This window comes from Phalacrocorax carbo, chromosome 1, assembly GCF_963921805.1.
Source record: "Phalacrocorax carbo chromosome 1, bPhaCar2.1, whole genome shotgun sequence".
NCBI classification, from domain to species: Eukaryota; Metazoa; Chordata; class Aves; order Suliformes; family Phalacrocoracidae; genus Phalacrocorax; species Phalacrocorax carbo.
In genome coordinates, this window is record NC_087513.1 from 126,684,576 (window position 1) to 126,701,472 (window position 16,897).

General features: G+C 35.7%; 1 protein-coding gene across 8 annotated transcripts in view; it reads left to right on the forward strand.

Annotated features, from left to right (window-relative positions):
- Positions 1–16,897, forward strand: part of DMD (dystrophin) — a 1,139,896-nt gene that overhangs the window by 689,481 nt on the left and 433,518 nt on the right. For all 8 annotated transcript variants that reach the window (XM_064473561.1, XM_064473589.1, XM_064473531.1 and 5 more), the window contains one exon: positions 12,746–12,921. In XM_064473561.1, the coding sequence (XP_064329631.1) occupies positions 12,746–12,921 (176 nt within the window). The remainder of the gene's footprint in view (positions 1–12,745; positions 12,922–16,897) is intronic.

Below are 16,897 nucleotides of genomic sequence, written 5' to 3' on the forward strand. Positions count from 1 at the left end.
CAGTGTAAAATTTAAGTGTAGAAATTTGTGAATAAACCCAAGGAAGCTCCACAAAATTCCCTAAATAAAACCAATGTTTTTGGGTAAAATACAATGGTTTTTCTATGTGTAGCACCTTGAAGATAAAATTAGAAGATGGTGATCTATATTATCTTTCTATTACTCTAACACTGCTACAAACTGTATTCGCACTTAATTAAAATAATCTTATTAACATAGTGTTGGTATATTGCTTTCATTCTCAGCTATCACAGTGTTTGTATGTCATCATAATGAGCTATGAATGGCAGTGGTTTAATTCTGCCTCAACTTTTCTAAACATGGAAACCTGTAGTCATGACTATGTTTAAAGTTTTAAAAACCTGGAAGTTAGCAGATGTTATACGTCATCTTTAGAAAGTGAAAAGGGGTCTGATTTTTACTTAATATCATCCCCATGCACTGCTACTTGGTAGAAGTACAGGTTCGTGGTTTGGTTTTTCTTTTGCCCAAAGCCACTTCTCTGAGACCCTGTTCAGAGTATTCCCGAGTACCCTCAGCATCCATGAGCCAGGGAAGCCAAACGCATTAAACAACTTAGTTTCATGCTTCTGCTTCATACGTTGTATGTCTCAGGTCTCCGGTCAACCACCATAACCATATTAAATATTTCAGTAAAGAGAAAAGTGTAAACAAGGTCTTTTTTGTTTTCATTTATAACAAGTCTATGAAATAGTGACACAACTTCTGAAAGAGAAGTAATGTTTCCTGAACTGTTATTTGGGCGAAGTGTTTTTGCTTCCTGTCTCCCCATCCTTAGTCTGGCATACCTCTGTTCTCAACACACATTTCTCTTGGATTTGATACTGCAATTTCAATATTAACTCTGTCTGAAGAGGTGAGAAGAGCCAAATGGAAGTTTATAGTTGTCCAGCAGAGGGTACTGCATACCCATAAAAGTTACCTCAGCTGATTTAATTTTAGTGGAATAATTTCTTGTTGATGAAGTGCTTAAGGCATTGCTTCATTACCAAAAAAAAAAAGCCAATTTATTTGGTTTTGTTTCTAAGCCTTGATGTATATAACTCAGCCTACTTCTCTTTACCTAAAGGACCAGGATGTCAAGAGGTATGTTTTCAACTGAAAGCAAATTTTCCAATAAACATACTGATTTGTATGTTGACAATGCAGTGCTGTACCGAGAAAAATATGTTGGTATTAAATATGCAATGAACATCAGTTCCTGAAAGCCTTATTATGTTTATAATATCAACTACTTTGAAGCAAGCTGATGAATTTAGCAATCAGAAATGAAATTATGAGAATATGTAAATCAGATATCCCTTGAGTAACAACACTGGCATGCTTAGGAAAGCATTTGAATTAATAAAAGATCAGACCCCAAATGCTATAATTATGCTCTGAAAAGGAACAACATGGCTACACAGCCCTAAGTCTATTAGAGACTGATGAAAACAGTGTAGCAGGGGTAGAGAATCACCCCAATGGTCGTTGCAGTGAGTAAAGACTCTCTCCTTAAATTAATATGACTCAAATGGGACAGAACGCCTGTCCTCTGACAGCACTAAAAGAGCTAAAGCAACAGCTCTGAGGAATCCAGAGGTGGTGAAGATACGAAAGGCAAAGGAAGGACCAGCAAAGAATGAAGATGACATGGTAGCTGCTTATAAATTAGTGGTTTTGTCATCTCTCCCTCGCCACTGACATTCTCCCACCAGCTAGTATTGCTCAGAGGCTTGGGGCAAACGCTACCTTTAGGGTGACAGGAGGAGGAGGAGGAGGAGGAGGAAGAGGAGAAGCACAAGGTGGACAATTAATTCTGGCTACCAAAATCCTCTGGAAAGTGATTTGGTAGGGATTTTGGGGTCAGTCTTAAGATCAAGAAGGTTGATCTCATGCTTTATTACACTTTTAGGGCAAAGCGGGGAAATAAGTCTTTTGCTATAATATTATTCCTCCTCTTTTTGAAAAATGAGTACTTCTGCTTGTTTATTTTGTTCTGTTTTTAACCAAATTGAAGTTTCAGGCAATATTTGAGTTTTGCCTGCCTTATCTCACTGAACCAGGACCTGTGGTTTGTTCAGATATTATTGTAATACATCGTTGCATTATGGCCTTGTATAACAGGTAAATTATTACTCGAGGCTGTACATGGTACCTATTACCATTTTACTTGCTTTGCACTGGAAGCTGTCTGTATGTCTCGCAGCTGTAAACAGTTGCAAGCCTAAACCAACTCACCTTCTTGCCTGTCGCAGTAATTCTCTGTAACTGAGAAGCCACTTTTGCAGGCTGGATGCTGCTCAGGATAGATTTATTCCTTTATGGCTTGCTACAGTTGCAGTCAAGTCAGGGTATACTGACCACCAGCCCAAATCGTTTTGCCATTATTTTTTCTTATAAGCGGACCCAATGTGATTAGTGGTGGGTTTTTCTCTCTTATCTGGTATGTGACTAATTTTGTGCAGTTTTCATGGACTAAAAATTATCCAGAAATATTTCTCATGCCTGCCAAAAAGTGTTCTATAATATTAGTGATGTAGAACAAATATGCACGGATTGTCTGATGGAAAAAATGCATGTTCTATTTTAACTTCATTTTAAAAAATGAAGTGTAAAAGATGTGGATGACGACTCAGAAAGTGAGGGTTGTATAAATAGTCTCCAAATGCTTGGAAGGGATGATATCTACAGTAGTTCGTCTTAAAAGGAGGCTATAAATGACCACCACTAGAGAGTCAATATATATAGCTTGTTCGATATTTCCAGTCTGCTACTTTTACGTAATGGGTATTTTTTTCGTAGCCAGAGGCACTAACAAATGACAATCTAGCAACTTCAAAAGAAAGGGGTAATATATAACAGCTTAAATATCACGACTGAAATGAAAACAAGATGCTGAATCACATGTATTTATTCCAGCGCTCTTGAGTTAAAGACTAAGGGTGATACTTTCAAGGTATAGATTCCATAGGAAAGCAAATAGGAGTTCCCTCGTTTTTGCAAGCACAGGAGGTATATAAGACATAACTTATGCAAGGGTATGGATATTTCTGTAAGAATCAGGAAAAGCTGTGAAATTGGTAAAAGTGTGATAACTATCTGCTTTTAATTTAAGAAAAAATCAATTGATTTAAATATGGCAGAAAAATTAAGAACTGTCTTCACGTTGAGTTGGAACAAAATCGCTTATAAAGCTAAAAAGGCTGGCCTGATATTAAGGGAATTCCATCAGTATTACTGATGTCCTTGAAAACTTAAGAATAAGCTATGTTTGAAGAAATTAGGCCACGCTGTTATTTTTAATATACTGGAACCTAGTATGTGAGTAGTTTGATTTGTGATAGCTGGAAAGAGTTTGAAGATGGAAGACGCAATTTTTCTTATTGACATTGCTCAGTTATAGCTTTGCAGAATGGATAAAATATCAAAATGTTATAAATATCAGAAATTGCAAATGAAACATGGTATCAAATCAGGCCATAGTCCCAACTTAATGCTATTATGTGTGGAGGTAAATAAAAAAGTTCTTCGATAGAGGCTTGTTTTTACATTTTAGTGCTACCTCAATGTGGAAATAAATATATTTCAGTGGCATACACATGTGCTGCAAAGTCAGTGAGTAGGTTTTTGGACTTACAATTCCATTTTATGTATTTAACCTGAAGCATTACAGTTAGTATGCGGTAGCAATGGAATTTTTGTAGGAAAAAAGTCTCCTCTTTCTCCCTGCAGTGTTTCTAAATCAGTTCTAAAATTAAATTGAATTAATGTATCAATAAGAAGCAACCATGTAATTTGGGTTAGAAACACAAAACAGACCTCTGGTCATGCACTTTGCAATTTAGTATAGAAATTACTTTCACCACAATTTCGTGTCACATTAGAAAGGGACGTGATTTAAAGGAATTTAAATTTAAAAGATTTAAAAGATTTAAAGGAATACGGCTCATTTTCACAACTATGTCTCATTGGAAATAATGGGAGAGATGCACAGTTTTTACTGTTGGTTTTCGTTTGTTTTAATTAATCTCCTGGTGAATATCTTTACAAAACCACAAGGAGCTAGATGATTGCAAAGTGTCAACATTTGAAGACAATACTGTTTATCTAAAAAATTTTAAATAAAATGACTAGGTTGCTGAGGTGAGCTCTCATCTGAACCTATAATATATCTTTTTTTTTTTCCCCAATACTTCTAAAGCCGAGAGAGTGCTTTGTAACTTTTTGTCCAGGCAAGGTTAAAGGAAAGCGAAGACTAAAATATAATGCACAGTTTTTCAGAGCCTTTTTGGGCAGGGGTAGGAGGCAGCTTTTAGAACCACAGTTACTCAGCTGTTGCTTTCAGAAAGTTTTCAAGAGCCAATATCAAGTTATTCTAAACTCCATGTTGGATCATTCTGGGAAGCAAGGAAATTGAGACAAAGTTGATTAATATCTTCAAATAGGTTCATCGCAGTAAGTATGCATAAAGGAAAACTTCAGTCTGCAGTCCTTGTCTTCCTTTTTCCTTTCTTACCCCTGTGGTTTTAGAGGTATGAGAAACTTCCATTAGAGGATGAGAAAAATTCAGGGTGGCTTATTTTTATTACAGCGACGAGGGAACCAGACAAAATTTTTGTTTGATGTTCTTATAAGCCAGATTGTAATTTTGGTGAAATTCATAGGAGCAAGTCCTACTGGGTGATACCTGCCTCTCAAAGTGTAATTATGAAGGAAAAATCAGTAAGTATTAGTAAGAAGAACTGGAGATGCCTTTAGAGTTATAGTTGATGGCAGCATAGGCAGCAGTGACAAGAACCTGGAATTACTGTAGCGAGCTGAAATGTGAAGTTATTAGGTGGTTAAAGTATAGTAGAATACAGCTTCTTGAAGGATGGCAAGCTAGACTGAAGAATTTGTCTAGGTAAAATACAGGGATTTCAGCCTTCATGCCTTGTTCGTTGAAGAGCATTTGTCCTTGTTTCTAGAAGGAAGAGGTGCAGTCAAGGGATAAAGTCTGGAAGACATTAAAACTTTCAAACAAATCTGGGACTTTTTCTGATTAGAAGCTTTTAGCAGAATATGGAAAGTTGTATATCTCTATTTCATTTGTTAAAATGAACAACTGTGAAGTTGCACTGTACCCACATTTCTTTGTGTACAATAGCAGTCTTGAGCAGTCAGCAATGCATGTCAACACTGGACCTTGTGTTTTTCTAATTAAACAGCATCAATATAGAGAAAAAATAAATAATATACAAAGCAGGACGGAATAGTAGTTTCCTAAGGCTCTCCAACCAAGCAGTCTGTGTACCAAATCAAGCAAAATTTGTATATTCTTTATAAACTATTCATATAAACTGTTGCTTATACCACAAATAATTCTATTAACAATTTTGGTCAAATAAAGTGAGAATGAAATCTCCCTGTTATTTTACAGTATTTATTGTTTACTCAGGAAACGGGTCTGCAGCAATTTTGTTTTCCTTTGGTTTCTCAGGTACTATTGACGCACAAACCCAGTACAGCTGAGAAAATGTCCCCATTTTATAGGTAGAATCTGCCAAGAGCCTGCTGTCAATTCTTACAAATGCTGTTCTTTTCACACAGTTGATAATAATATTCAAACCATAATAGTTCCTATAACTCATGCTAAGAAGAAAACACTTTAAATTGTCAACCCCTTAACAAATATTGCCTTCATTTTTTTTTTACCTCTTCCATCTTCATAAATGTCCATAATTCATAATAAAAACACAATAACTACCATAATGCACACATCATAATGAAGATTGCATAGCTGCTTATAAAAAAAAAATAATAATCTAGCAAATAACATAGACTTTTTGTTGATTGTTTTAATCCTAACAAAGTGCCAGTAATGTGTCTCCAGATTAAATCAATGTGATTTAACTGTCTGGAAAATGAATTTCTTCCTTATTTCTAATAGAATCTTGAACAGAGGTGCATAGTCTTAATGGACATAATCATTCTGGTAAGCAAATGTTAGCAAATTGTATTTGGGACAGTTTTCCAAAAAATATTTTCACAGTTCTCTGATTTATATTGGTCCATCTGGGTAAACCCCCTCTTATGTCAACCTTACGCTTTTATACAATTTAAGGCAGAAGAGAGATTTATGCAAATGACTGAAGAATAGCGCGTTAATGTCAAATTTAAGACTACAGATTTCTAAAAGTGGTGCATAGTACCGTTACGTGCTTTTAGGATCTGCAGCTCACCCTAAATTAAAGAAAGGCAATACAGTATTTTTTTCTTACAACATTTTGTGCCAGATAGTGCCTCTGACAGAAATTAGATTGTTTGTGGTATTTCTTCATGTTGCTACAGGGCTTTTCCATAACAATAAATTATTGTTAAGCACTTTTGTCTGCTACAATGAAAAGAGGAAAGTGCTGTTAAGATTGCTCATAGAATAGTTTGATTAAGTTTAAAACTGAAATGTTATTTCATTCAATGACAAGTGGAAATGAGATTGCAGAAAGAGTTGCACAATGTATGTACAAGTTAACTAAGGAGTAACAAATACAGTCAAAGGAATTATGCTATTCTGGTACCCACTTAGGTGAGTGGGTGAGGACTCTGATGAATGTTTGATTTACATAATACAAGAAAAGCAATCAAACTGGTTTACTTCACATCATCACCCACTCAAATCTTTTTCTTTTATACTATTTTAATTAGTACCAGGAATCTGTCTGACTCAGTAATGTATCTTATTGACATATTGCCTGGTCAGTTGTCATAAACATTGTGATAGGCATCAGGAAGAATAGCTGGCAACTAGGGATGTGATGGTGTAACAGATTTCGTTTGAAAGTTGTTGGTAATTTTTTTTAACCAGTTATATATCTTACTTCACTTTGTCTACAAAAAGTTTAACCACAGTTTCTCGATAAAAAATAACAGACAGTTTAACAAACTCTCCATGATATTGAGAATGGTAGACTAGGCATATGTTTAGTAGTGTTATCGCAACATAGGTACGGAACTGTTAATAAAAGTCAACTGGGGGGAAAAAAACCCAAACAAACAAACAAAACGAAACCACCAAACCACCCACAAAATCCTCCTGAAGTTTTCAATATAAAATTCTATAAAACCAAAGTACCAGAACTTTTTATAATCACATATTGTTTATGCAGTAGGTAAAATTGATTGATGTAGAACTGGAATTGACAAAACAGCTTTTTGTCAGTTTGATTTGTTCTTGGCAAAATAACATTACTGGCAGCTGTCTAAACCAAGAAGTTGGCACCATCAGGGCTTTACAAAGAGAATCGAATGTCAGTGAGGAACCATTGTGGTAAGCATATTGTTCACGTTCATTTTGCTAGTTAGGTAAAATACTGTGATTGAATCAACAGGGATACATCCCTGCATTTCAAATGCATTTGTTACAATATGATTCACAAAGAATGAACCTACTCCACACAAAGTACAGGCATCTTTAGGTATGCAAAACTGTTGTCTACTGGACCTTGATACATAAAGGTATCTCTCTAAAGTCCTTGTGCACAGCTATGTAGAAATTTGTGAAGCGCAGTTCTTAGATGTCATTAAACTGAGTGTCATTGCGTGTCCCATTAACAACCTGACTTGAAGGCGCACACCGATTGTCCTTATTCAGGAGAATGTTCCTTTGGCTCCTTGAATGATGTGATTTCATAAAATTAAACGTATTATGGAAAGAAGATTAAAAGAAAAAAGCTATATAACAGTAAAAGCAAACTTAAATGGGATGAAGTCCATAAGTACAAGTATGGCAACACTTCTCTTTGTAGTGATTTGCAGCAAGGTTGTTATTAGGACTAGCCTTAGGATCTCCAATATTGCAGTTTTTTAATTGATCTTTGGTTGTAGTCAGGGGAAAGCAAGCCACAGAATGAGAAATAAAATGGCAAAGAATAGTAAAACCACTGAATAATTCAACTGAAAATAATTAAAAGAAATGCAGTATAGGAAGGAAATTAACAAAAAAAGAGAGGGAAGATGAAATGTGTTTTAGTGATAGATATTCTTGTTCTTTTTCCCTTTTAGGGGATTCCTACCTCATATTTAGGGTATGAACTGAAAGATATTGTCAAGATCATACCAGGAATGACTGTAGACTTACGGTCTCAGACCATTAATTTTCTTAGGAAAGCATCGTATTATGTAATTGGAAAGTATTGTCTAAAGAATAGAGGTGATACTAAGAATTTTGTCAACTTTGGCAGAAGGAGTTGTGATTCGTTTATTAACATTCATTATAGTGCATAATTATCTGAAGAACAGCTTTACAAGTCAAAAACTACTAATGTTGAAGTGGAAATCACTGCATATTTGGGGCTACAGCTGAAATAGTGTTCTACATACATTTGGGGTATCAGAAGAGATGCTGAAAGTGTCACAGTAAGAAACGTTTTTGGATATTTCTCCTTCCACTTTTCCCATTCTTCCCCATTTCCTTTTTTTATGTTTGATTCAAAAAATATCATAAAGCAGCTGCTCTTGTGTGGTCACTAAGCAGTTGCTTCTAGGACCAGAAAGTACAAGTGAGAATAAAAATGAAAGCTGATAGTTAATTAGGCCAGAGATTTTTCAAGCTTATTATGGGCAGAGTCCCCTGCTGTTGCAGAAAAATCACTATTAACTTTGGTGAGGATTTCCCCCTGTGTTTACCCAATGTTTCATTTATGCTTCTATTCTACTAGAAGTTTTCTGAAAGGATGTGTATAATTTCTCATTTGAGGTAATATTGGAAAAGAAAAAGAAATTAATTGTAGCAAAGAAGTATTGTATGAATGTTTTGGCAGTTTTAAGTTATTATACTAAGTTGAGGTCATTATCAAAGCGGAAAACCATCTGTATGAGGGGTACAAGTCCTTTAATATACTGTGTCATTCACACCCTACTTATGCTTGGAAATCACAAGAAAGAAAAATTTAAATGGTGGGTATTTATAATATGATCTGCTTTTCTTAATGGCTAAAAATGCAACAAGTTGAAAACACAAAGTACATAGAAATATGTGCAATCCACTAAAAATTGTGATTAGCTCTGAGTGTATGAATATGATGAGGTCTTGTCTTTTCTTAGTTGTTTTATTTTTAATATTATATAAATATCTCATTTTTAATTAAGTTTGTTTGCTCACTCTGTTCATAAAGTGATTGGAAACTGTATAATTGCAAGTATAAGTATCTCGGCTGGCCTTCTGAGTGAGCTGGGAATCCAAAGGGCAGCGTGCCCTTTTGCTTTGCCATTTTTGTATGAAGGGGTGAAATGTCAAGTGAAACTACAGGAAGCAGATTCAATGTCAATATTCCTTCTGTTGCACCATAAACTGTAAGGCCATGGGAGGCACCTTGCCCTCATGCTGGTCTGTGGCAAGGACAGAGGGGGAATGAATAGGGAACTATAGCTGTTGGCAACTTTTAGATACCAAGTGTAAGTTGTGAAAAGTATCTTTGTGGTTCATAGCTCTGGGATGAGTGTGTGAAAACATGGCTTTCAGCAAAACACTTAAAAACCCTCTTGTCCACTTTATACTATTCTTTTTTTTTTTTTTTTTTTTTTTTAAATCTAAATGGTTGCTGTGCTTTGTGCAGTACCCAGTATCAAGAAAAACCTGCTTTTTGTTAGGCTATGGAATCTAGACAAACTTGGTCAGCATGTGTGTTTCCATTTAATCAGGTGAAAAGTGTCAAATGCATAGAGTACTTAGAAAAAAATAATCTCAAGTTGGGTTCTTTGTGGTGATCAGAAATCCAGATAGCCAGAAGCCTTCTCTCATGTTCTGGTGGCAGTTCACACTTCTTCCTCCTACGCATCCTGTGCAAAGTTCCCATTTCAGCATTAGGGATGATAAGTTCAAAGACCACCTCTGCCACTGAGTTAGCTATTTTCTATTTTTATTTTGTAAGTAAGGCCTATTGCAAAATATGCCACAGGATAAATCAGAAAATTCCCGTGGTTAGTTTTGTGTCAATAGAAATAAGTGTAGAAATAACGTAATCGTTGCTCTCTTCTTTTTTTGTGTGTGTGTATACTGGGAGAGTATACTAATTTAAGATGCTGTAACTGCAGGAAAAGGGCTGAGTTAGAGTATTTAAATGGGCTTTTAATTAGCTTTCACTTTATATTTGTATACTGATTGGTGATTATTCCTGTCATTCAGAAAAGCTGGTGCAGAGATAATCTCTCATTTCTACAAATTTTAATTCTAGAAACTTTGGAGTTCAGTAGAATTTCCCTTTTTTTCTTCTTGCCTTGGTCTCCTATTCCAAATGAACAGTCCCATGTATAACTAGAAGCTCTGTTCTGAGTTATTTTTTCTGTAAGTGGTGTGGATCTTAAGTTCATACAGGTGCATGCAATAGCACAATTTTTTCAGGTGCCTTGCTGGAAATAAGCCACTTAGTGTGGTATATTTTTGCTCAGACTATACATCTTATCATTATGATTTACCTGTGTGATGTTACCTACTGCATAATGCAAATGCTCCAGTGCTAAAATCAATGTGAAATACAGTGAATGTGTCCAAAAACTACATAATCATTTTAAGATGAGCATTACCAAAACTGAGGTGTGTACTGGAAAGACCAATGACTTTTCAGCCTCACAATAATAGAGAATATTTGCATTTGGGCAAGCTACATGACCATTACTGCTCTTTAATCCTAATAATGAACAATGTACCTGACAATATCAGCCAAACGTTGACCCAGGTATTGTATTAATGTGCATCACAGAAAGAGAAGAAAATCTGATAGCTCAGTGTAAGATGCTTTTGTGGGTGTTTTCTGGGTCTTAGAAGATCTTCCAGTTTCTGCTACAGTGGTATCTTAAAATCTTACATGTTATACAGGCAAAGCAAAGTATGCTGGGACACTTTGGGCCAGCAGGGTGCTTGATGTGATGTGACTGGACTGTTGTAGATTGCTAGGATCCAGCAGGAAAGGTTTCTCACTCTATCAAAGCATAATAAAACAGTGTGCAGGTTACTGCAATGTTGTGTTCATTGCAGCTATTCTTTTATTTTGAAACTATGGGACATAAAAATAGTTTGGGGGGAAAAAAAACAGAATAACAGTTTTTACTGAGAAGTACGAAAGACAGGAATAATTTTGGGGTAGTTTTATATAACAACCTAAAAGACACTGTAAGAAAACAAAAAAGAAAATATAATAAGAATAAATTTAGTCTCGACAGTGCAAACCTCTGCCTTGGCTATGATTCCTCTCCAGGACTGCGGGTAAATACCATGGTGGCTAGCTGATATTCACCTCTGTGCCCCAGGTTGTACTGGTGTTGGTGTAAAGTTGTCTGTGTAAATTTTGTGCAAAAGGTGGGATAGGGCATGAAACTGAGTTTCTGCAGTTTAATGAATTAGTAGCTGGCAACAGAGCTGTGGTCGTGTTAAAAGAAGTTGATTTCAAGGGTGGTTCAGTTCGTGAACTTGCAATCATAACCTCATGCCTGAAGATCTAATGGACAAGATGTATAAAAAATGCATAAGCAGTATGTTCATCTTTTACAATCCAGAAAAGCTGTATCCTGCCAATTTTAACCAGTTCATGGACAGATTTAATTTAATTTTAATATGCATGTTTACCAACTTGCTCTGTAATTTATATTATGCATTTAGAAAGAGAAAACAAGCATATAATGTTGTTCCAGAGTATGACACGCTAAAACATTTGGTTTCTTCCAGTAAAGGTAGATTCAGCATTTTACTTGAAAGCTTTTATATGTAGGTAAGATTCAGATGCACTTCCTGAGATTGTGAAACCTAGAAGTATGAATCCCACGTGGTAGATTCTTGAAGTTATTTCAGTTTCTGCTTATTTTAGCAGTAAGCTGTTGAAAATTATTTTACATTCCCCTGCTTCTGCATTTTGAGGAATTCAAGGAGAAAAATATTCATGCTGTACTGATAATGAAAAATATTAAAAGATTTCTCTCCTTATTTATAAATATGAATTTATACAGGCACATAGTGTTAAAATTTAAGCTACGGATTCAGAACTCTGTTGTTTTTAAATATGAGGTAATGTAGCTTCCTGTGTGATAGTATTTTAATAATAAAAGATGTAGAAAATGTACCCCAATGCATTTAGGAAAACTTGAAAAATGGTCTGTCTTCGTTATCTTTTGGTAGCTTTTTATTTTGTCGTATAAGTAGAAACAATGGAAGTAACACTTTTCCTTAGAAGTGTAGTTGCCCCCAACCCCATGAAGAAAACAAAATAAAAACCACGAGGGAATGGATTATCAGGCTTCTAGCAATTGGAGACAAATGTGTTCTTTAATGGAATCAGGAGAAATACTTCAAACAGCCTTTGCTTTGTTGACATCGCTTATTTCTGTTGATAGCTAATAGGAACTCCAAACACCGTGCACTTCAAACTTTACAATGCTTCGTAGGCTATTAAATAAATATGGTGTATACCTTTGGGGGTGTAGAAGTAAATGTGTTCACAAGTTTTACTTATTAATTGATCTGCAGGATATTACTGCAATGATCTCTAGCAGACAAGAATACAGGAGGGGAAAAAAAGGCTGTAGAGATGCACTGAAAGGTGCTTGTTACAAAAGCGTAAGATGTCTTTCTGTCTAGTCGCCTTTGGATTTTTCATTTGGAATTCAGAGGAGAGCAAAAACTTTCACCTCATTCCATCTGGCCAGTACGTGATGAAACATTTTGTTTCATGCTTGACATTTTTATGAATACGTGTATGTGTTGGGTATTTCACAGGAACTTCAGGATGGCATCGGGCGACAGCAAACTGTTGTCAAGACATTGAACGTAACTGGTGAAGAGATTATTGAGCAGTCATCAACAGCAGATGCGAAGGTGCTGAAGGATCAACTGGAAACTTTGAATACCCGGTGGCAGGAGATCTGCAGGCAGCTGGTAGAGAAAAAAAAGAGGTAGGTGAAAAGAAAGCAAAAATATTGCAAAATTATTTTTCCTTATTTTAGATTTGCTTCTGGCTTAGATGTTCAAAGGAGTTCTCAATTTCTGGAGTTTTCATATTCATAACAGATTATCAGTAATTAAATTTCACATCCACCATCATTTGTTTAATTCTCCTTTTCTCTCTGCCTCTGTCAGTGACCACCACTCCCTTCCACACTCCACATTTTTACTATTCCACTCCTAATGTTAAAAAACCACAAACCAGACAAGCATGCATTATTGCTTGATTAAAAGTAGAATGGATTGGAGTTTCATTTACAGACTTTACAGTTGATTTATCATCTTTCTGTTTGAAAGTACATCATTAAAATATCTCTCTATTACTAATAATAGCATAACTAATTGATAAAATTAATCCTAATCTAATTCACTTCTCATCATTAATGTCATTAACATCTGCATTTCATAGGTTGGATTAAAAGAATGGATTGGCTAATTTAATGTTATTTATAATCAGTTTATGATCAATTCTTTTTATCATGCAGTCAAAGGAAGCTAGAGAGTTTGAGTTACTGTTAAGACAAAAATTGGATTGATTTCTTTAAAAAGATAATTTCCAATTGAAAAAAAAACAACAAATATTTTTCTTGTTGTTTATACTAGGTTTTATAAAAGCCTATATTCTTAACCTAGATGCTAGACCTAAATTGATGTGACATTTGACTTTAAAATACAGTCACTGGTACAGCTTTCTTAATGCATGTTTTTAAAGCCCAGAATATTCCTTACAGAGGTACATTAATGAGTTCTAGAGATGTACTAGAAGAACTAGTAGTGTGCAACAGTTTTGTTACTTCTGATGCATCACGCACCCTTTTTTTTTGGTTTAGAGCCATGGGTAGCAAAAGCTGTGAAAATGTAAAGGAGTGCCCTGAAAGATTATTGCTGAGCTTAACCGTGATTAAAGTTTCACCTGGAATATGTTAAAACAAGGAGATGCAACAAGTAAGCTACAGCAGTCAGAAGCTACAGCAGTGCTTTAAATATTTCCTTCTGCTGCATTTCCAGGTGTTGACGGTAACACTACTTGATACACAAGGGAGTCCTTGGCCTTTATTTATCGCACTAAAAGCTGTTCTTTTGTACAATGGAAATCCATCTGTGTTTCCAAGCCTTAACTTGTTATGTAAGTGCTAACACTTACAAAACAATAACACATCATTTTAATAGCCCTGTAAGCTGCTTCGGCAACTCTGAAGAAAGAGATTGGTGCTTGAGCTTTGTCTGAGAGTATGAAATATGTTCCAGTTCTGGTAACGATTGGTATTGTACTTTCCTTCATTTATGAATAGGAATGTGTATTGGAATGCTGTTTTGGCTCAAGGCGGTGTTAGGAGTATATGAAATTTCTTGGCACGTTCTACATTTTAAAGAAGCCTAGGATCTGTTAAATGGGAGTAATACAGTTATGTTCCCTAGATTAAGGTTCTTAAAAAAACACTTGCACATGAATTCCTCTTTTTGGTCTGTTTTGTTTGTTTTCCTCTGGAATGACAGCTTGTATAATTTTGAGGACAATGATTGCAGAGACATCGGTTAGTGAATTCCACATGAATAAATGCAATCCTCTAGAAGGAATACAGATACTGTTGTGTTAAACTGATATAAATACTGTTGATGTACTGTAGTGAGACCTGTATGCATCAGGACGGAGGAGTTTGTATTTCTATTCATTGCCCTGTCTTCCAGGCTGCGTTAGAGCCTGGGAACACTTTTTTGCTCTCAGATCTTGGAAAGGGTTCCTACCCGCAGTCTAGCTGCTGCCTCCCAGTGCGTGCTTTTTCTTCTTTCCTTCATCTTTTTCCTCTCTCAGACTGGATTTTCAACGGAAAGAAGCCTAGCTGAGTGGAATATGTGGTGTGTTCTAGCTATTGATTATTGATGGTCCTGGGCACGAAAAGACCATAGGTTTATCTATTGCACAGTCTTCACATAGCCTTGGTGTCATGCAATTTTCATCTCTCTAATTCTTTGGCATCATTTAGTTGTTCATTAGTTGTCCAAATTTGGTTTGGGGTACAGTCAAGTTCTCTGGTTTTAGGACTCGAAACCCATGTCACCCAAAGTGCCTTAATTTTTCATTAAGAGCAAAACATGGCGCAAACAGGAAAAGTTGAAGGAAGTGGCCTCTACTTGCAGTCCAAAAGAGCTAATATAGTCATGGCATTGTCTATTACATGTGTTTCTAGTATGGCAAATTTATTTAAGTATCTCGGTATGATATAAATTATATGTTAATTAAAATATTTTGAGTGAATTAAAATATTTTGATGCCTCTTTTTCAGAATAGCTTTAGTAGACTATTTTCCATACTCCTAAGCCAGTACGCTTATATTTTGGGTCACTTAAGTTTTAATAGTCCTTTAATATTTCTCTATCTTTCCTAAAAGTTAAAATATTCACAGTTAAAAGGACTTTATGATTATGAAGGCGATTCTAGGATTTTTGTTTAAGTCAGTTTTGAGAATGAGAAAATGGAACCATATTTTAAAACCATAATAGAAGGCGGGGCTGAAGGGAGAGCAGACTGAGTAGAATACATTTTCATTTAATAATTTCAAAGACAAAGAAAATAGATACAACATTTAGAATCTTCTACAAATCAGAAAAAAAAAAACCCTGACTGTAAATTTTTTAACAGATTTTATGTTTTATTCTTTGTAGTCAATACATTGCGTTCTGATTTGAAAGCTGATTCTCAGTAGCTCCAACAGAGGAGTACTGATCAACTGAAATGTTGTTTTCTATTGAATTTTTTGGCTCTGCAGATCTCAAGATAAAGGAAGTGGGAAGAAATTAGCAATTGAATGGATTCCAGAAATGAAACCTGACAGTGATTTCAAATTCGTGTGTAATGTTGCTAAGCATTATTTAAATGGCAAGGAAATTTTATATACTGTAAAGTCTATTTTGCTATTGCTTACCACGATGGAAGAAATTGATTTTAATAATCCTGCACAATTTCCAGATGGCACAAAGGCACTCCATTTTGGACATATTTCTCAAGCCAAATTCAAACCTACTCGTTTGAGACCAGTTAGGGGTGGGTGTGGGTTTGGGGGGGGAAATATTACAGCAGTAACAGAAACCAACTTAGATATTTTTGTAAGGTGCATGAAGTGAGAATTTAGTTGGATGCAAGAGGCTTATGGTGACATTTCCAAGGATGCCCACGACATTAAGCTCTCTCGGGTAGTCAAACACTGAGCTGATAGTGGGAAACTCTAAAGTCAGTGGATGGGCAGCAAGTGACAGATGATCTTCATTGTACACAAATGTGAGGTAATGAATATTTCAGAGGAACAGTCTAAACCGTGCTTACATGATGCTGAGCTTGTAAACAGCAGTTACAACACAAGAAATTTATTCTGGCATTGTCACTGACAGTGTTTGCAGGCTCAGTATGGAGAGGCAGCCAGAAAAGCCGTAAAATTTTAGACAGCAGCAGTAAAGGTATTGAGAACAAAACAAAAAAAATATGTTGTTCTGTTGCCATTGAACTTTGTGGCATGCTCATGTTGAGGACTGTGTGTATATCTGCTCTCTGCATGTCAAAGGGCATGATGGACTTACAGAAAGTATAGATGGAGGAAGGCAACTAAAATGAGCCAGGGTTTGGAGTGGCTGCATTGTGGGGAGAGACTAAGAAGATGGGGATCTTAAATCTGGAGACAAGTCTCAGGAGGGATATGACTGAGGCTTACAAAATTTAAGTGGTGGGTAAACTGAATGTGGAGCAACATGTTATTCACCTAACTCCTCAATACCAGAAGTAAAGGGTACTTTTTGAAACCCTAAGATATAGTAAAATCAGTTTTAAAATTACTTTTTTACATTATGTTTTCTAAATGTCTGAGGTTTGCTGGCCACAGAAGGTTGTGGAGGAAAAAGGTATGACTCAGTCCTATAAAATTCTTAAATCTAATG